General features: G+C 36.8%; 1 protein-coding gene and 1 pseudogene across 6 annotated transcripts in view; one reads left to right on the top strand and one right to left on the bottom strand.

Annotated features, from left to right (window-relative positions):
• Positions 1-430: 430 nt before the first annotated feature.
• Positions 431-20,900, top strand: part of KCNT2 (potassium sodium-activated channel subfamily T member 2) — a 395,778-nt gene continuing 375,308 nt past the window's right edge. For all 6 annotated transcript variants that reach the window (XM_055084010.1, XM_024130664.2, XM_055084011.1 and 3 more), the window contains exon 1: positions 431-691. In XM_055084010.1, the coding sequence (XP_054939985.1) occupies positions 597-691 (95 nt within the window). In that variant the 5' untranslated portion in view covers positions 431-596. The remainder of the gene's footprint in view (positions 692-20,900) is intronic.
• The window catches only part of LOC102995765 (39S ribosomal protein L11, mitochondrial-like), a 12,951-nt pseudogene continuing 9,997 nt past the window's right edge, over positions 17,947-20,900 (bottom strand).

A 20,900-nucleotide genomic window follows, 5' to 3' on the forward strand; every position in this document is an offset into this window, starting at 1 on the left:
CTTTTGGGCGAAGTAACTTTTGCATTCCCGCCTCCCCCGAGTCCTGGGGACCAGAGGCGGCGCCGATCCTGGGGGCGGTTCCTTGGCAGCGTTGGTTCTTGTCAGAGCCAGACTTTTGCTCTTGGGCTGGGTTTGCATCATCCCCATCACACCCTCAGGAGAGAGGAGCCGGCCCCTTTCAGCCTCAGCTTCCGGCTGGGAGCAGACCCCCTCCCCCATCCCCGGGCGCGTTTTTTCTCTTTTCTTTTGGGCGAAGTAACTTTTGCATTCCCGCCTCCCCCGAGTCCTGGGGACCAGAGGCGGCGCCGATCCTGGGGGCGGTTCCTTGGCAGCGTTGGTTCTTGTCAGAGCCAGACTTTTGCTCTTGGGCTGGGTTTGCATCATCCCCATCACACCCTCAGGAGAGAGGAGCCGGCCCCTTTCAGCCTCAGCTTCCGGCTGGGAGCAGACCCCCCTCCCCCATCCCAGGCCCCTTCCCCTGCTCCGGGCCATCTCCCGCATTTCGTTAGTCCTCGCCCTCTACTCGGCAATATTTTCTTTCTCTCGTCCTCCTCGCCTCCATTCGTTGTTTTACGTTTCCCACTCTTTGAGGAAGGATGGTTGATTTGGAGAGCGAAGTGCCACCTCTGCCTCCCAGGTACAGGTTTCGGGATTTGCTGCTAGGGGACCAAGGATGGCAGAACGACGACAGGTGAGTGGTGTGCTGCAATGTGGTTCCGTAGATACAGCTGGAACAAGGAGGGATGGGGAGGCTGGAAGGGGAAAAGGAGGGAGAGGAGGGAAAGGAGCCAGAGGCTGGGGGAGGGAGGAAAAGGGACTCTTTGATGTGTCTCTCCATTTTGACTCTCTAGAGCAATTGCTGTAGGCAAGGAACTCTTTGCCTTTTCACTTTCTGATCCCTGCAATGTATTTGTTGCATTTATTTGTGCTTATTCTTTTGTCTATCTGTGCTTTCTTAGGGTGTGTATCAGGCTGGCGTGAGAGGTACAATTACATCCAAACGGCACGCAATTATCAGTGCCAGTCAATTTTCATTTTTTTTTCCTTAGGTGTTGTTACCCAAATTCGGAAATGCATCCAAGTTGATTGAAAAAGCACATTAGAAACTTAAAATCACCTGCACCCACCTGTTTACTTACTCCGTGTCAGTCTTGTCTTGATTAGGTGTCAAGACACCTGCCACTGGGAATTTTATGCTTTTTAAACATCTGAAGACGCAGGTAGACAATTGGTTTAAATATGTAACAGGTAGTTAGTGAAAGTGACAGCGTTGACAATGGAAAATACTCACTTTGAACGGGTAACTATGACTATTATTAATAATGGTGTTTGTATAGTATGATCCAACCTTTTCATAAATAATGTACTTAACCTAAATAGTGCATATGTCACAAAATTAAAACCAAGTCTCAAAACTAAAATATTTATTATTAGCAAAATATTGCTCATGTGTTTTATCTATAGCATCACTGTTTTGCCTCGTTAAACTTCTGGAATTCCTCTTGCTATGTCTTCTTATTATTATTTAAAAAGCACATTTTATGTTTCATTGAGTTTAGTATTTTCCAGAATAGTCATTTAGGTATCACATGCCACTTTTCCTTGTTTTAAAATAATATGTGTACACTAAGTAGTCTTTCAACTCAATTGAAATGTTTCCTTAAAGTTCAGTTTGGTGTTGATGTTCTATTTTAATTGCATAAAAGATCCATTATTGGTCCCATTCAGAATCTCCTTGTTCAACCACTGGGAAGTACCTTCCTTCTTTTCCTTCCCATCTCAGCTCTCAATACCAACCCCTACCCTACACACAGGGGATTTTATCTTGAGCATCAATTGTGGACTTCTTCTTTGGTCTCATGTTAGTAATTTAAAGGGGTATGGATGTTTTGTAGAGGATAATATTTCAGTTCAATCTCTTCTTTTTAGGCAAAAACATATATATTGGTAAAAAATTAAAGAACAAATACCAATTTACGAGTATGCTTGGAATGTAAGGTGTTCTGGTTGACTGAAGATGAAGAAAAGAATATTTAAACAAATTTCAATGCTAATTGACATTTAGATAAACTATATTAACTTAGCTCAATGGCTCATCAAGTACAGTGAGGTGTTCATAGTAATTGGATCTGTATTTGTTATTTCAGGAGGTCAGGATCATCATGTAGAATAGAAATCCTCATAGTAAAAGTGTGAGTTGGGCTGAGCACATAGAGTACATATTTTGGACCTGGTGGTGGTAGCACTGTTTGTTTTTTTAGTATCGTATCCAAGATACTAATTGTAATGTGGTTGCCTTCACTTTTCTAGGGGTGCTGCAGTTATATTTCAGGAATTAAGAATTTTGGTTAGTTGACTGCTTCCTAAATGAGTCGTTGCTATGTTAAAAAAAGTTTTGCACGTTTATTTAAAATACGTATTATAATGAAAGTTTATGCTAGACCAACTTTAACTTTAAAATTAGGCCATATGTACTGTAAAAATGAGGTATTGTTACTGAACCAAACGTGGGTCCACTTTAAAGGTAATTTTGTGGCTCCGTGAAAACTTAGCTTTGGTTCTATTAGTTGTCCATCTTCGAAGACAAGAGCCTTTGATTAATAGGGACCCAGGTTTCAATCCTATGCTTATTTCTTCACTACCTGAGTAGCCTTGGGCAAGTCATTCAGCCATTATGAAATTCAGTAATCTTATTTCTGTAAGATATTTCTGTAAAACTAACACTTAGTTGGTACTAAGTACTTGGCTAGTGCTATATGTTAACTATGCTGTATGTTATATGCTTATATGTATGTGTGTGGGTAACATATATTTATATATATATGTAAACACATGTATATGTTAACTTATGATATGTGTTATCTCAGTCGATCCTCACATAGTCCCTGAATTGTAGGTAATTATTTTAAGGAAGGACTAGGAAACTCAGTTTCTGGGAAATTAAATACTTGTGTTGGTGACATATCTTACAAGTGTAAAGATGACTTTGTGACTGAAATTACTCAAGAAGCTCCGAAGTTCCCTCCACTTAATTAAATTTGAATTTAGAAGAATAATTTTACAGCATCTAATATAGGTGAGGTGCTCTCCATGTTAGTTCCCTTTTTCACGTACGACTCGAAGTTTGCAACTTTTAAAATTTTCTTCGGAATCTTAAATTAATATGCAATAAGTAAAGTCATCTCTTTTGTCTTTAGTATTGTGACAAATTCCTCTTTGTGATTAAGTCTGAATAGCAATCTTATTCTACTCAGTTACCTTGTGGACTCAATTCCTGCAGAGTCGAGGAGGAAGCAGTCTTTCATACAGGAATAAGTAGACGGTTTCTAACAACAGATGCATTTAGTGCTCTGCCCATGTTCTCTGGATATTTTATATGAACACCCTCTGCCTGTCTGAGGTTTTTTGTTTGTTTTCTCCTGGCCTCAGGTGCACAGCAGGGCCTCTTGGAGAGCAAGGCAGAAGTGCCTCTGAGTAAATACGGATGTGTTAGACAAACACCTTAGCCTCCTAGTTCCTTGGTTGGGCTTATTCTGGAGCATGTTCTCTACACTGTGTCCAATGGGACTCAGCTCTAGTTGGCTCACGGTGATAACTGGCTTGGTACTGCGAGTTTATTGGCTTCCTTCCCCCTCTCCCTAACTGGTATTTTCTGTATCATTTCCCAAATACGCTATTTAGGCTTCGATCCTTAACTCAAGGTCTTCTTCTGGGGGAACCTGGATCAGGCTGGATACCTTCCCCATCTAGAGTCACATCCTAGAAATGACGGGGGAATTAGATGATAGGAAAGTAGACACTTTCTACCCTGCCCTTCATTTTAAGAATTTTAAATTCAATCTTAGTAGGATATGGTGTTCTGGCATGTGAAAATGAGTGAGGCATATCACTGATGTGTGAAGGGGTATTGTTACAGAGGGAATATTGGTGGGTCTGTCAGGATACAGGAAGTGTGTACTCCACACCGTAGATTGTCTGTGAACTAGCCTTGGATAGTTCACTTACGTTTATGTTGTACCACCTTTTGGTAGGGAAACAGACACACACTTAAAATACGTGCAATATGTATGTATATGTATAATGTATATGTGATAGGTCTGTATTCTATGTGAAATATATGGAATGACTATGTAACGTATAGGTCAGTGCATCCTTACATAATTACCTCTCCCTTATTTGCGTTCTGGTATCCTGTTCTAAGTAGCACGGAAGGGAAAAGAGTTAGAGCAGTGAAGATAATTTAGCACAGGAATAACCTTAGTTCTGGGAGGCCATGAATAAGTTTGAGAGTTGCTAAATGACAACACTGCTTATGCCTTAGGGATGTCTGTTGTATATATAATGCGTGTTTACTTTTTTGGCATCCTGAATAGAACACAAAAATCTAATTTAAATGGTTTGTATAATATTTCTTTAATGGTCATTTATCCAATCAGCTAATGTTTGAATACATGCTACATCTGAGGGCCTCATTAAATTAGGCTTTGGGATGAATATAAGAAAGAATATGAAACAGGGCTTGATCAGGAGGTGTTCACAGATATAATTCGAGGTGAATTTTCCCCCAGAATGTTGAAAGTATTGCTTATGTTATGATGATATCCTTGCAGAATTTCTGTTTTAAGACTGTCAAGAAGACCATCCAGCATTTGTAGATAGGATAATCCTTTCAGTGTTGGCTTGAAAATACAGTAGCTAAAATCACTATATTAGAGATGGCTCAAAATCTAAATATATTTGAATTTAATATTTAGAATACTTAATATCATCAAAGTTACTCTATGATTTAAACCAATATGAGTAGAGACAGAATTTAACTGATCTTATATGGGAGCCATTCTGTAATATGTAAAATTATTGTAGTGTTAAAATACTTTTTTTTTTCTATTTTAATGTTTCTAAGATTCATAAAGCAATAAAAATTTAGAATATTCTCTTACAGTTAAAGATTGGTAAATTTTAGGTTTTAAATGCCTTTAGGCAGTTAGGACAAGCCCTTCTCATCCTTCATCATGACTCAGTAATTTTAAAGTTTGGAACACAGTGCACTTGATGTGGATAAATTATCACAGCTGTGGATAAATTACTGTTAATGGACAATTCTCAGTTGCAGTCATATGGGAGTAGGCCATTTATTTAATTAACATTATTCTAGTTTTCAGATATTTGGTCAAGTGTTGCAACTCCAGTAATTTTAAGTATATCTTTCATATTTTGTAGGTGGAATTTTAAAGTAATGCAAGCAAGTCACCTAATGCATTGTAGTAATTGAAAACAAAAGAAATTGAACAAAGGGTACAGTTCAATCGATTAATAGTTTGAGAAGTATTTATAAAATGGGGAGAATGTTGGATAGCTTTTGGAATATGTGTAAGTTTAGATATCATACAATGAAAATATGCAATATGACTTTATATAATCAAATTGAATTGGGAAAATGGAAAACTTATTTGAATTGAAAAACTTAATTGAATTGGGAAAATGGAAAACTTATTCTAAGTTTTTATGTTCAGGTCAGTAAATATACTTTTAAAATATTTTAAGTGTTATTAAAAAGAATGAAATGTTATTTTTACTGTTTAATTATATAGTGGAACCAACCATGCATATGCAATATCTATAAAAATGATTTAAGCATTTATTATCAGAAAACCCAGACTATTTGGTGTCTTTTAGCGCTATTATATTAAGAGAAATCTCCTTGAATAAGGCAATAAAAAATTACCTACTGCTGAAGTAGGTAATGTTGCAAAAATTGACTTTACATATATACATATATAAAATATATAAAATGCAGAGAGAAATGTAGTGTAATCATTATTATTTTTCAATAGTTACCAATAATTCACATTCATATTTTATGTAAAAACATGATTTTTTCTTTTTACCTACTCATTAATAAAATTGAAATATGCCTTTTCAAATTTATTGGAATTTAATTTGATACCATTTAACCAGTCTTACATGTCCACTTTTTGTATATGGTTACTTATTTGTAATACCTCTTCTGTGAGTATTACACTTTTCTCAAGATACCTCTATGTATAATAAATCTTGGGTGAAGGAAGTTGGCATGTAGCAATTTCATTTTCCCCATAAGGTATGTGACATTTTAAGGAGATTAAACTTTCTACTAAACAGCTTCTCCACTGCAGCTTCAAGTTAGTCTTGAGGATGGGTAGAAAGACATAAATCCAGATGGATGACCAAGAAAATGATTTCAGCTAAGTTATTATTTTATCAGAATTAACATACTTTTTTCCTTCTCTGTTAGTAATGTAACTCAACTTCTGCAAAAATAGATTTGAAAGGTAGTAAGAGAAGTAATACAAATGAAAGCTTATTTTGGTCTTCATTATTGGTACAAAATAAAAATTAACAATATCTTTAGTCATCACGTGTACCTGTAGCTAGGTTAATAGTGAACGCGATACTTTTATTGGCTTTTTCCAATCATGCTCTTGTAGAGATGTGGGTGGACCTAGAGACTGTCATACAAAGTGAAGTAAGTCAGAAAGAGAAAAACAAATATCGTATATTAACCCATATATGTGGAATCTAGAAAAATGGTACAGATGAACCGGTTTGCAAGGCAGAAATAGAGACACAGATGTAGAGAACAAACATATGGGCACCAAGGGGGGAAAGCGGGGGGATTAATTGGGAGATTATACATTATATGCACTAATATGTATAAAATAGATGAGTAATGAGAACCTGCTGTATAACACAGGGAACTCTACTTCACTTTGCTGGACTGTAGAAACTAACACAACATTGTAAAACAACTATACCCCCCCCATCTCCCCCCCCCAAAAAAAGCAAAAAAAATCATGCTCTTGTTTATCATTTATATGTTTATATATCATTTTGTCATTGATGGTTCATCTGTTTTTATTAGTGTATTTATGTATTGCCAACGTTATCTTACTTATGTGCCATGCTTGCCTAAGTTGCCTTTAGAAAATGAAACAAAAAGAAATACTTTTTACAGTGAAATTTAACCAGTAGCTTTGTATATTTATAGTTTGAAATTTAATAAGGGTGGCCTTTTCTGAGTTGTATTTAATACCTTCAATCAAGATGTCTTTAAACTAATGCTTTTCCTGAGTCTTAAGTTGCTAATTTAAAATTTCTCTGTAAAAGTAATAGGTAATAATCCAGAAGGACAATTACTTTTACCCTTTGACAATTTTTGACTGGATATGGGATTTCTTTTTAATAGGTCATGATTTTTTTTTTTCACAAGTATCTTGATCATTAGACAGCAATCAAGTTGCACTTTAAGAGAAAACTACTTGGAGAACAGAGTAAAAAGAAAAAGGTGCATCTGTAGCACTGAGAAAATCTCAACCTCAGTACAAATTCAAACTGGCTGTGTGGAGTTGTAAAAACTAGGAAGTTAGTGAAGCAGGTGGTGGGCGGGGACTTGGAGTCCCCTTTCACACTGAGTGTACTGCCCAAGTAGAGTGGATAAAGATAAGCTGAGCCAGAAACTTCTTTCTGGTAGTCATGGTGGTGGTATGTAAGGTTTTTAAAGTTGTAAGCAAATGACCAAACTTTATGAACAAATTATAAAGACTGAGCATAGATATTTTACCCTTGCAATTCAATAAAATATAGAACATTGTTAATCTGTCAAACATTTAATATAATCCATATTAAATATTTATACCTAATACGCATTTATAATGATTATTGTACTTTGATTCTAATTAACGTAGAAACAAAGAAATTTGCCACATTTTAGTATATGTGGCTGCCGAAGCGAGCACTAAACTTGCCACATTTTGCAATCATGAGCTTTACTTTGCCAGCCAAATCACATTATTGGTTTTCTTTCGCCTAAAACAATCATTAATATTGATAACTTTTCCAATATTCTGTATTCTGTCACTGTTGTTTTGTTATACACTCATGTATTACAGAGCATAGGCTATGGTTCCTTAGGAGCTGAGGTTACCTTGGCCTCATAATTTGTCACAGTGTCTGGGTATTGCATGACCCTGAGCCACTGTGATATTTGATTGCACACCTCTCATGGGCAAGCGTGACCATATACGTGCTTTTGCAGAAGATAAATAAAAACCCAGGCATTGTGAAGGCAAGAAAGCGCTGTAAGAATGGCATTGGGTCCTTCATATCTGATCATCTGGAAGCAGAAGAGTGAATTCAAAATAGCTGACCTTGATTCCTCAATAACCAGAACTAGATTCTCTTAAGGAGAATCTGAGATGTAGTATAATTTCAAGGGAAGGAAGAACCATTGCACGTACTCGGAAAAGTAAATCATTTGTGTAAACTAATTGAGTGCTCCAGTGGTATTAGATTTACCTGTCCTCTTTGGCTGGGAAGTGGGGATGGGTTTAGAGTTGGGAAAGGGATTCGGTAGAGGCTGGAAAGTCCTAGTCACCTGAAAGGAGTAGGGGGGAAATACTCCTGCGGATTCTGAGAAGAAGATCCGCGGAAAAGGGAGACCGGGGACAGTGAGATTTCCCCCCCCGATTTTGTCTTGGATTGATCATATTTATCTTTGTCTTTTTTTGACAAATAGAAGCAGTGAAGGGAAGTAGAAACAGAAACCCAGGCTGCCAAGCTTGGCTGGTCTGTAGGGCGCTGTTGCCTGGCAGCAAGTCTCAACTCTTAGACCCCTTTCCTGTTCAGACTCTTAACTGGGCCTCTCTTTGGACTGTGCTTTAGTCCTCTCAGCACTACTGCAATTATGCCATGGCTTTAAAGAGTGAGAATCATTTCCCTCTGTGTGTGCATTTCTTAAACTCAGGGTTGTATTATTTCTACTTTTCACACTATGTATGTGCAAGAAATGGACTTTGCGCACAAAGCCGAAAACCAGTGAAACTAAGGACTAAAGGACAGCTTGTTCTTGGCTGTCTTGCAGTGGACCTTGCACAGAAACAGAATGATGAATTATTACGGGGGCACACTTAACCCATCTTGTAAATCACTGTGTGAATAGGGATAAAAGTGGATTAACACATTTCAACCTCATTTAACTCCCTGTGGGAAGACTTGCAGATTGTCCACATTTTGCAAACAACCAGTTATTAACAAGAGGGACCAGATGTGTGGTTTCATAATGGACAACCTGCTGTGTCAGATCTGTCCAAAATTGAAATACCACTCCATCCCCTAGGAATCGGATCTGGTGATTAGTAAGCTGCACAAGTTCCAGTCAGGAGTGATGGCAATGACTTTAGTCACAACCACACCGTGGGATGATGACACTGGCAAATTGTAGATGGAAGCTTTTGTATGATGTTTCTATTTCTTGCCTATCTCTCCACAAGAGTTCCTGTGCTATTCCACCTCTTTACTGAAAATACAGAAGAGGAAGTGAAAATAGGTGATGGTATTGAAGAAGGTATAGAACGCCACACATTGTTCTAAGCATGTCCCATGTATTACTTCATTGAATCTTCACACCAGCTCTGAGGAATCTGGTATCCTCCCCTTCCTACAGATGAATGTCCTGAGGTACAGAAATTCATGACTTGTTCCAAGTTACATAATCCTAAGAGCTAGAACCAGAATCTAATTATTATGCCTACCCCCTATGTTTACAACTAAACAGATGTGATTTAATGCTGTGAAATAACAGAAAGAACAAAACGCAAACAAATGTGAATGCTTTGGAAGGTAGAAGAATCACATAGCATCTGCATCCCTTTAGGTTAGCATGACAATGAGTAACTCCAGGAAAGTTATGGAATTTTTGAAGTTGGTAACATTTTCTGGGAGAAAATAATTTTTCCCCTCTCCATATAGAGCACTTTGCTTTGGACAGTCTGAAGAAAGCGGATTGAAATAGGAAATTAGTGAAACAAACAAAGCAGAGATTTTGTTTATTTAAATATTTATTTATTTATTTATTTATTTATTTATAGTAGAAATAGGCTAAAGGTAATTGATATCCCAGGAGTCACAACAATTCACAGCAATTACCTTTCTTTTGATATGGCTAGGTTTTTTTAATGTTTCTCAGTAGAACTTTGGGGTTTTCTACTTATACTTCTACTCCCTAAGGTATTTGTACCCACCAGGAATTCATTTTTCTCAATAATTGTGCCGGTGATCATGAAAATCCTCTTGCAGAGATGTTATGACATCTAAATGTGGTAATGTCAAATTACTTGATGGAGGCCTTAACATTTAGGTGTACCTATTAGTATGTTTCACCTGTTCCAAAAAAGATTTGCAATGGTTCACGTAAATATGTGCAATAACATAAATAGATAAAAACAGCTGAAGAAAAATATAATAAGGGGGTAAAAATAATCAGGTGTAGAGTTGGTACACAATAGGAATTCCATGAGTTCCTATGTAGTTACCAGAGAGGGACCACAGAGTTAGAGCAAAGACATGATCGGTCACATAAGATGAGAAATAAACCAGCAGTTCAGGAGAAACACAGCTTTCCTTGGTGTTCAAATTGAAAGGACATTGGTCCCATGGATCTTGGTTAGTGTACAATATCCTCACCCACTTACCTGTCATAAAAGAAGAGCAAATTTCATAAGACTTTTATGACATCTCACTGTCAGGTGCTGATATAACTAGAAAGAATTATTCCCTTAAAGTAGATCTACAGGACACACATACATGTATTTCAGATACATTTTTTAGGACAAAAAAAAAAAGAGAAACTCCTGAGGTTACTGAGTCTTTCATGTAATCTTCCTTAAAAACTTTTTTTATATAGATGGCTTTGATTAATAATTAAGAATGCAAAGAGTTTAGGGTTATATTCTTCGTTGTGAACCTGAAGTATAAATGTACTCAGTAGTGGGTAGGATGACTCACTTCATGGAGAATCTACCAAGATTCTAACCAAAACACAAGACTGAATTGTAGTTATTCTCACCTCCTCACAAAGGTTAGATTAATTCATTTATTTTCCCACAAATACCTAAAGTAAATATTGTACAATTTAACATTATGTAAAGACTTTGTAAATATCCTGAATTTAGTTATTTATATAGCCCTATATATCTTCATATACATAGAGATATATATTAAGCACATAGTTTTTATAGCAGACTTCTGGTTGCTAATTAATTGATACAAATAACCTCAAACTAGAATATTTTTTCAGTTTACCCACCATCACCAATATCATTATAATCCTCCAGAATTCTGCATTTCAAAACTCACAGTAGTTTTGTATTATTTTTTCAGCTTGCTTTTTTAGTTAGTTCTTGATCTCCATCTATTATTTTTTTAGGATTTCATTCCTTCTTATTTAAATTAATATAGCTCTTGCTAGCATGCTTCATTGTTCCACGCCTGTTCTTTGCACCCCACCTCCAGTAATCTCCATGGCCAGCTCAAGTCTCATTCAACTTAAGCATTTTCATCAGAATCTTCTTAACATAATTTAACATAATATTCATGTCACTGATGCTTTTTATGTAAAATTTAAAATGCTCAGCCCAGTATTCAATGTTCTTCATTAACCGACTCCTCCATTAATTTTTTTTTTCCTGAAAACACATTTTTAATGTCTTCAAACTGCAGGCTCAGTTTTTTCTTTTAAATAAATCAATTTATTTAAACTAAAACAAACAATTCACCCATTTCTCCTGCTCCCTCTCCCAGCCTCTGCAACCACCAATCTATTCTTTGTATCTATGAGCTTTTTCTTTTTTAAAAAACTTATTGTTTTTTTAGATTCCACATGAAAGAGAGATCATACTTTATTTGTCTTTCTCTGTCTGACTTATTTCACTTAGCAGAATGCCCTCGAGGTCCATCTGACACCATTTTGGTGTCAGATTCAAAATGATCACCAATGCCTATGTCAAGGACCTTACCGCCTATGTTTTCTTCTAGGAGTTTTATAGTTTTAGGTCTTATGTTTAAGTCTTTAATCCACTTTGAGTTAACTTTTTGCATGGTGTAATATCGTTGTCCATTTTCATTCTTTTCAATGTGGCTCCCCAATTTTCCCAACACCATTTGTAACAAATGGCAAGATTTCTTTTTTTTTTAGCTGAAATATATATATACACACACACACACACACACACACACACACACACACACACATATATATTTGATACACTTTCTTTATTCATTCATCCATCAGGGGACGCCTAGGATGTTTCTATATCTTGGCTGTTATAAATAATATTGCTATGAACATAGGGTTGCATATATCCTTTTGAGTAAGTGTTTTCTTTTTTTCAGATAAATACCCACAAGTGGAATTGCTGGATCATATCATAGTTCTATTTTTAATTTTTTGAAGAACTTTATAGTGTTTTCCATGGGACTGCACCAATTTACATTCCCATCAGCAGTGCACGAGGGTTCCCTTTTCTTCAGAACCTCTCCAACAGTTGTTATTTGTTATTTTGATAATAGCCATTCTGACAGGTGTGAAGTGATATCTCACTGTGGTTTGATTTTTTTACAATTTTATTTTTTATACAGCAGGTCCTTATTAGTTATCTATTTTATACATATCAGTGTATACATGTCAATCCCATCTCCCAATTCATCCCACCACCACCACCACCGCCCCACTCACTGTGGTTTTGTTTAACTTTTTCCTGATGATTAATGATGCTGAGCATCTTTCATTGGCCTTTTGGCCGTCTGTATGTCTTTTTGAAAAAATGTCTATTCAGATTTTCTGCCCATTTTTAAAATCAGATTGCTTGCTTTTTTGCTATTGAGTTGTATGAATTCTTTATATATTTTGGAAATCAGCCCCTTATCAGATTTATCAGTTGCAAATATTTTCTCCTATTGGTAGGCAGCCTTTTCAGTTTGTTGATGGTTTCCTTTCCTGTGTAGAAGCTTTTTAGTTTGAAGTAGTCCCACTTGTTTAGTTTTGCTTTTGTTGCTTTTGCTTTTGGTGTCAGATTCAAAATGATCACCAAGGCCTATGTCAAGACCTTACCGCCTATGGTTTCTTCTAGGAGTTTCATAGTTTCAGGTCTTATGTTTAAGTCTTTAATCCACTTTGAGTTAATTTTTTGCCTGGTGTAACATCGTTGTCCAGTTTCACTCTTTTCAACGTGGCTGCCTAATTTTCCCAACACCATTTATTGAAGAGACTGTCCTTGCCCTGATTGTATATTCTTGCCTCCTTTGTTGTAAACTAATTGAACATATATGCATGGGTTTATTTTTGGGTTCCCTATTCTGTTCCATCGATCTAGTGTCTGTTTTTATACGAATACCTTACTGTTTTGATTACTATAGCTTTGTAATATAGTTTGGCATCAGAGAGCATGTTGCCTCCAGCTTTGTGCTTATTTCTCAAGATTGCTTTGGCTATTTGGGGTCTTTTATGATTCCATATAAATTTTAGGGTTGTTTGTTCTATTTCTGTGAAAAAACACCTTTGGAATCTTGATAGGGATTGTATTGAATCTCTAGATTACCTTGGGTAGTATGGACATTTTAACAATATTAATTCTTCCAGTCTGTGAGCACATAATATCTTCATCAATTTTTCCTAAACAGCTTTTTGAAATTTAGTCATTGTAGTTACTCACAGAAATCACTCCCCACCTCCCATGCTGATATCCACTTCATTGCCTTTGCTGGTATCACACCACGTTCTGAGGCTTCCTGGCATCTCTTCCTGTTCACGTCATCCCCCTGCTTCATGATTGGACCCAAAACCAAACACAGAGCCAGAGTTACTAATGAAATCTTTGAAATCACTCAGGCTATTCAATATATTTTACATATCATGATGTTGTTTTATAATTACTCACATGTTATTTCAGGTATAACATATAACTTTCTAGGGAAAAAGTCATGTCTTCAATTCATTTTGGATCTTCCTGTATTATTTAACACACGTGGTTTACACAAAGGCTCCAAGAATTTTTATTCTGTAATATAAGGAAGATATTTTTAAAAGAAAAAAAAGTCACAGCTATGAATATATATGTGCACCACATACATACATATATACATTATTATAATAAAAGTACAAGATCATTTGAATTTGAGATGTTTTTCTCCATGGAAACAAAATAGTTTTTTAAAGCTCCTTCTAAACCCAGGTATGTAGTTTAAATCATTTGACTTGAAAATGCTGTTCCCACTTCTAGTTTAATATTCACAAGAAGCTTTCCTTTCGAAATGGCAAAGCAGAATGTGCTTCAGTCCATAATTCATACAGTGACAGTTCAAATGACTGTTAAAGTGAATTCTGAATTTTACATAGAAGGCTGCTCAGTGAAAGCCATCAGTCTGCTTGACAGCCAGCAGTGCCATTGTCCAAGAGACTTGTGGAGGTGTTGAAAAGATCAGATAGGTAGTGGTAGTAATACTTATATAATTGGGATGAACAGAAGGAATTCTTTTGGTCTTAAATACTGTAAAAAAAAAGTTTTTTTTTAAATTGAGGAACGGTGCTTATAATAGTTGAGTATGTTTAATTTTGCAGTGTTAGTGTGAATAGAATGATTTTCTAGAGGAATAAAAAATATGTGAAATATATCAGTGACAGTTATCTAAACATGTTCCAAGTCTTTGAATAGAAGGAGGCACATTCTTCCAAAGCATGTATATTCCAATTATTATTCTATTTACCGAGTCAGATCTTTAGCTGCTGTTTTTGTCCAATGGAATGAACACTTTTGATTTCACTTCATTCTCCTCTTCAGTATCAGAAATAAGCTTATAATACATCTCTTTACCACATGGCAGGTAGGAGAGAAACAAACTCTAGTCACTTACAGAAATATATAATTAAATGTGTTTTTTTAAAAAAGACTAATTAAAATGTTCATTATAAAGTTGCTCTGACTTGCTGATTCTGTTCCTCCTACTACATATTCCAAGTAATGTCTCCTTTTAGTAAACCTGTATAATAAAGTGAGGGGAAGTTCCGCTGTGCATCTCAAATTGTGTTCACATTGAACTTATGCCTGCTACCATATGAGTTAAGATGATGTATGCGAGGTACTTGAATGATACAATCCCGCGCTCATACCATCCTTGAGCTTATATTGTGTGGGAGACATAAGACATGCAAAATAACTCCCATAAAGTAGAACATGGTACAAGGGACAGTATTATGGGAGTATTAGAAAGAGCTTCTTGGAGAGTTTTAGAAAGTAAATTTTATATATTAGGATTCATGTATTAGACATAAAGTAGTAATGACCATCCCAAAGGTATGGTGGGTCTTCCATGGGGCATGTTCTAGGAAAAGATGCAGTAAGTAGACTAGATTGGACATAGTATAGGATACTTGTGGATCAATAATGGATATCAGTAGTTTGGGGGAAGACTGTAGGAGAACTTATATTGCCAAGTTGAAGAGTGTGTTTTTGTTGTTGTTTTTTTTTTTTCTGTAGACTGTGGGGAATTGTTGAAAGGTTTTGAATAAGGAAGTGGCGTGGTTAAAATTGTAGCTTTAGAAACTACTGGAAGAGTAGGAAATTCATTAAGCTACTTTAGTGGGATAAAAAAGGTAGAGCAGTGATAGTGAACATGGCCAAAAAAAAAAAATTCAGTAAAATACTTTGGAAGTGTCATTAACAAATGTGAAAATGGATTGGGGTGAAGAATATCAATGTTGTGAAATGAGAGGAAATATGAAAAGAGGATCAATTTGGGTTAGTGTTTGTCATGTTTGTGCAATGCAACTTGATGTTATTCACTGGGGTTATAAATTCTAGGGCGCAAAATCTCTAGTATCTAATTATGCCTTGCAAAACATCCAAGGAAGGTGCTCTTTAATATACTCATTTTCATTATTGATAAAATTGAATTCAATTCAACAAGCAATAGTTAAGGCCTGACAATGAATTGTGGTCTGTGCTAAGCCTCTGAAAACAAAGAATAAGGTGTTCCAACCTTCATTTATCTTAGAAAGGAGAGAAGGACAAATAAACAAGCAATTATTGTATAGCATACTACATAAAAATAAAGTATGAGCAAATTGTGGAGCTAGCACAGGGGAAAAAGAATTATGTGATGATATTATGTACATTAATACATAAAAAAAGCTATTATATTGTATTTAATCCTTTAAAAATTTATTGGTTTTGTATTCTTCACAACATGTATGGAAAGGTAAACCAATCTCATGTTGCATTTTATAGGCAGAAACTCAACTAAAGATAATTTATTTTTTTATTTTTATTTTTTTCTTCTATTTTTTTTATTGAAGTATAGTTCATTTACTATATCATGTTAGTGTCATGTGTACAGCATAGCAATTCAGTGATACATTCAGTTATACATATGTATGTATCTATTCTTCAGATTCTCTTCCATTATAGGTTATTACAAGATATTAAGTAGAGTTCCCTGTGCTATACAGTAGGTCCTTGTTGGTTGCATATTTTATATATAGTAGTGTGTATATGTTAATCCCAACCTCCTAATTTATCCCTCCCCCACCCCCCTCTCCGCTTTGGGAACCATAGGTTTGTTTTCTATGTCTGTGAGTCTATTTCTTCAACTAAAGAGAATTTAAATGCCTGACACAGTAGCAGAAAGTCTCTATTCTCTCAGTGGCAAATCCTAGAAAACCCAGCTAAGATACACTCAATAAAACGAGATGTCTGGAACTACTATAGTTTCAGGGTTGACTTTAGACCCCAGGATATGACTGTTTTCTCCATGGCTTCCATTGACATGTGTTACTCTATCTCTGTCTCCTGGAGCTTGTCCCCTTGGTCCCTGAATGGCTCCTCTGGTTCCAGTGACAAAGTCAAGAGGTAGAGAAAAGAATTGTCCTTGTATTAAGCCCTTCTTTAAAGTGAGAAAAGCGTTACCAGAGGCATCCTGACAGATATGCTCTCATGTGCTGTTGGCTGGAGTTGGTTTGTTCTGTGCCCAAACCAAACCATGGCCAGAGCAATGAGACCTTGGGGGTTGGAGGCGGACTCAGCCTCCTCTGAAGAACTTTGCCACTTCAAGGTGTGCAAACAAAATCAGGTTTGTTTATGGGAAAAAAAAAATGTGTGTGTGTGTTGGTGGGTGGGTGAGGAGGGATGGATGTTAGGCAAGTGATATGGCTATTGGGGTAGGGAACCCATAATTCCAATTCTAAGTATAATTCTAGCTCGAAGTGTAATTCTTTAACTGTTTGATTGTTTGCCTTTATTTCTGAGCAGTTCTCAGAGGAAACTGTAATCCCAGCAGGTATCCTAAGTCTTCTCTTGATAAACAGAATGGTCCAATATGGGAAGGTTCTTAAATTCCCTTATGAAAATTATAACGTTATAAGCACTTCCCTGGCGGTCCAGGGTTAAGACTCTGCACTTCCACTACAGTGGGCACGGGTTCGATTCCTGGTCCCGAACTAAGATACTGCACGCTGCACAGTGTGGCCAAAAAAACAAAACAAAACAAACAAAACAATTATAATGTTATAAACACTGCACTAACTTGTAACTGGACCCTTTGGAAAATTGTGAGCCACTGTAAATCATCTCTATGTTATGGTAGTTAATGGATCTTGAGAGTGCAAAGCTTCTTTTCACAGAATCAACATTTAATCATATAGGTGTTGAGGAAGTTTTGGTATTTTTGGTGCTGATAGTAGATAATAAGGAAGGGACTACAGATATATAGATAGATCTATATCTATATCTATATATAATATAGATATATAAGGTGTAGCTGAGGTGAATGCTTCCTTACTGCCTGGTGATATTACTCAAAATATCAATTTAGAAGCAGGAGCTTTGTTTTATCTAAAATTTTAATGTAGACCAACCACACCAACCCCCCTCACTGAAAATTCATTCTTTACCTGAAAAAGCACATCCTACATTATCTGGAAGAGCAGTGGAGAGACTGAGGGTCCTGCCAGGTTATGGGGAAACAGGTGGGTTGAACTCTGCCAGGGAGAGGTCAGGTTGATGTGACCTCCCTTCCTCCCCTCTGGCCCAGCCTTCCCAACTGGCCCCCTTCAAAATCCTGGAGGGAGGGGGACAGGGGTCACTTCTTGGCAGCTTCTGCCTGGGCTGCCAAATCTGCCTCTTTCTGAGCAGCCAGGAACAGGGCTCACTCCTTCTGGAAAGCTGCCAGCTCTTCAGAACGGAGGTCCTTCACCACACAAATACCCAGGGAACGGGCAGATCCAATGATGGAGTGGACAACAGAGGATGGGGCACGTCCTGCAGGGTGAAGGCGTCATCCTGAGCTTTAACGCCGGCGATCTCCTACACGTGCTTCAGTGGTACCAGGCCTGCCACTTCTTTCCCTGTGTGCGGGGCCCCCTTCTCAATCCCAGAAGCTGCCTTCAGGAAGCAGGAAACAGTGGGTTGGCCAATTTTGATTTCAAATGCCCTGTCAGGCTTCACAAAAATCTTGGTAGGCAGAGAAATGCCTTCTTTGATGTCCTTGGTCTTCTCGTTGAACTCCTTACAGAACTGGTTGACAGAAACGCCGGGCTGACCCAGGATGGGGCCTGGCGGGGGCCCGGGTCGATGGTTCGGATCATGCCGCCGGCCTCGGGCTTCCTGAGGGCCTGAGTGGCCTGGCTTAGCCTTGACGTGATGCGGAGTTCCCGGCCTTAGTTCATTTCAGGTCTACAGCAAGGAGGAAGGGGTGGGGGAGGAGGGGGATAGGGACATCTTCTAAAACCTGGCCTGCATCCCAGTGACTACAGCACTTTATCTCTTTCTTGTAACAAGTCATCTGACAATTATAATATGTTCTGCTCATTAATAAATCTGGGGTCTGGCAGTAGCAGGCTTCTCTTGATCGCGTATGGCAGGTGTGGAATTTTTATAGAGTTCCTATTGTAAGTTTGCTGATCTGGCATATTTAAGATGAATTGTGAGAAAGAGGGACCATAACTGATCAGGTAATGCTTGCAAAGAAGTAGTGCACTTAGCCTTATTCCTTTTAATATCTTCTTTAACATTTTGGTGATTTCCCAAAGTCAAGCAGGCCATGCTGTTTTTAAAACGACAGTGGCTACAAAAATGTTTTCTCTGGTATAGGAATGAAGAAAGCAAGAGGAAAGCCATTTCTTTTATTTAAAAAATGTCTTTTAGAAGGTTTGTAGGAGCACATCCTAGGTAATGCTTAGTAAAAATTGATTTAACTATTTATATGCCTAAATTAAAGCCTTCTTTTAATGAAATGACATGAATATGATAGGCTATCGATTCAATAATTGACACAATGAATAAAAGGGTAAGTTAGATATTTTCAAAACACCCATAGAGATCCAAGAATATCAGGGATATGTAGTGATAGCTAAATATAATGTGTCACTGAATATAATAAATGTCACAAACATACCTATTCATACTTTTATAAGGGAGGGGCAACTTCTTAGATTGAGAAGATGTGGCTGTTTTCAGAGAGTTGTCTTTGGATTGTGTAGACACCCCAATGATAGCTAGTTTTAGAACAGAAAAATGAGGCAAAATATTGTGTTTAAACTTATTAGAAAACTCAGTTGATAATAGATCATTCAAATAATTTTATTCTTTTATTTTAAAAATCAAACTTCGATCTTTAGTCCCAATAACTTCTGGACTACAAATACTATGCTAAATAGTATTTTTTATAACTTTTTTAATATGGTTGGTACATTTTAATGTGTAAAATTGTTCAAAGAATACATAAAATGCTTTGACTATTTGCATATCTATGTATACATATTGTTTATGTTATTTGTAGTGACTTTAATGGCTGTTGTTTACATGAATGGAGTTTTACCAGAGAAGATAGGTTTTTTTTTTTGTTTTTTTAATTTAATTTATTTTTTATACAGCAGGTTCTTATTAGTTATCCATTTAATACATATTAGTGTATATATGTCAATCCCAATCGCCAATCCCATCACACCACCACCCCTACCCCACCACTTTCCCCGCTTGGTGTCCACACATTAGTTCTCTACATCTGTGTCTCTATTTCTGCCCTGCAAAGTGGTTCATCTGTACCATTTTTCAGGGTTCCACATATATGCGTTAATATATGATATTTGTTTTTCTCTTTCTGACTTACTTCATGCTGTATGACAGTCTCTAGATCCATCCACGTCTCTACGGTGACCCAATTTCGTTCCTTTTTATGGCTGAGTAATATCCCATTGTATATATGTACCACTTCTTTATCCATTCATCTGTTGATGGGCATTTAGGTTGCTTCCATGAACTGGCTATTGTAAACAGTGCTGCAATGAACATTTTGGTATATGCCTCTTTTTGAATTATGGTTTTCTCAGGGTATATGCCCAGTAGTGGGATTGCTGGTCGTATGGTAGTTCTAGTTTTAGTTTTTTAAGGAACTTCCATACTCTTCTCCATAGTGGCTGTATCAATGTACGTTCCCACCAACAGTGCAAGAGGGTTCCCTTTTCTCTACACCCTCTCCAGCATTTATTGTTTGTAGATTTTTTGATGATGGGCATTCTGACCGGTGTGAGGTGATACCTCATTGTACTTTTGATTTGCATTTCTCTAATGATTAATGATGTTGAGCATTTTTTCATGTGATTGTTGGCAATCCGTATATCTTCTTTGGAGAAATGTCTATTTAGGTCTTCTGCCCATTTTTGGATTGGGTTGTTTGTTTTTTTTTGATATTGAGCTGCATGAGCTGCTTGTCAATTTTGGTGATTAATCCTTTGTCAGTTGCTTCATTTGCAAATGTTTTTTCCCATTCTGAGTGTTGTCTTTTGGCCTTGTTTATGGTATCCTTTGCTGTGCAAAAGCTTTTAAGTTTCATTAGGTCCCATTTGTTTATTTTTTTTTTAAATTTCCATTTCTCTAGGAGGTGGGTCAAAGAGGATCTTGCTGTGATTTATGTCATAGAGTGTTCTGCCTGTGTTGTCCCCTAAGAGTTTGATAGTGTCTGGCCTTACATGTAGGTCTTTAATCCATTTTGAGTTTATTTTTGTGTATGGTGTTCTAATTTCATTCTTTTACATG

The sequence above is a fragment of the Physeter macrocephalus genome, chromosome 4, assembly GCF_002837175.3.
Source record: "Physeter macrocephalus isolate SW-GA chromosome 4, ASM283717v5, whole genome shotgun sequence".
NCBI lineage: Eukaryota > Metazoa > Chordata > Mammalia > Artiodactyla > Physeteridae > Physeter > Physeter macrocephalus.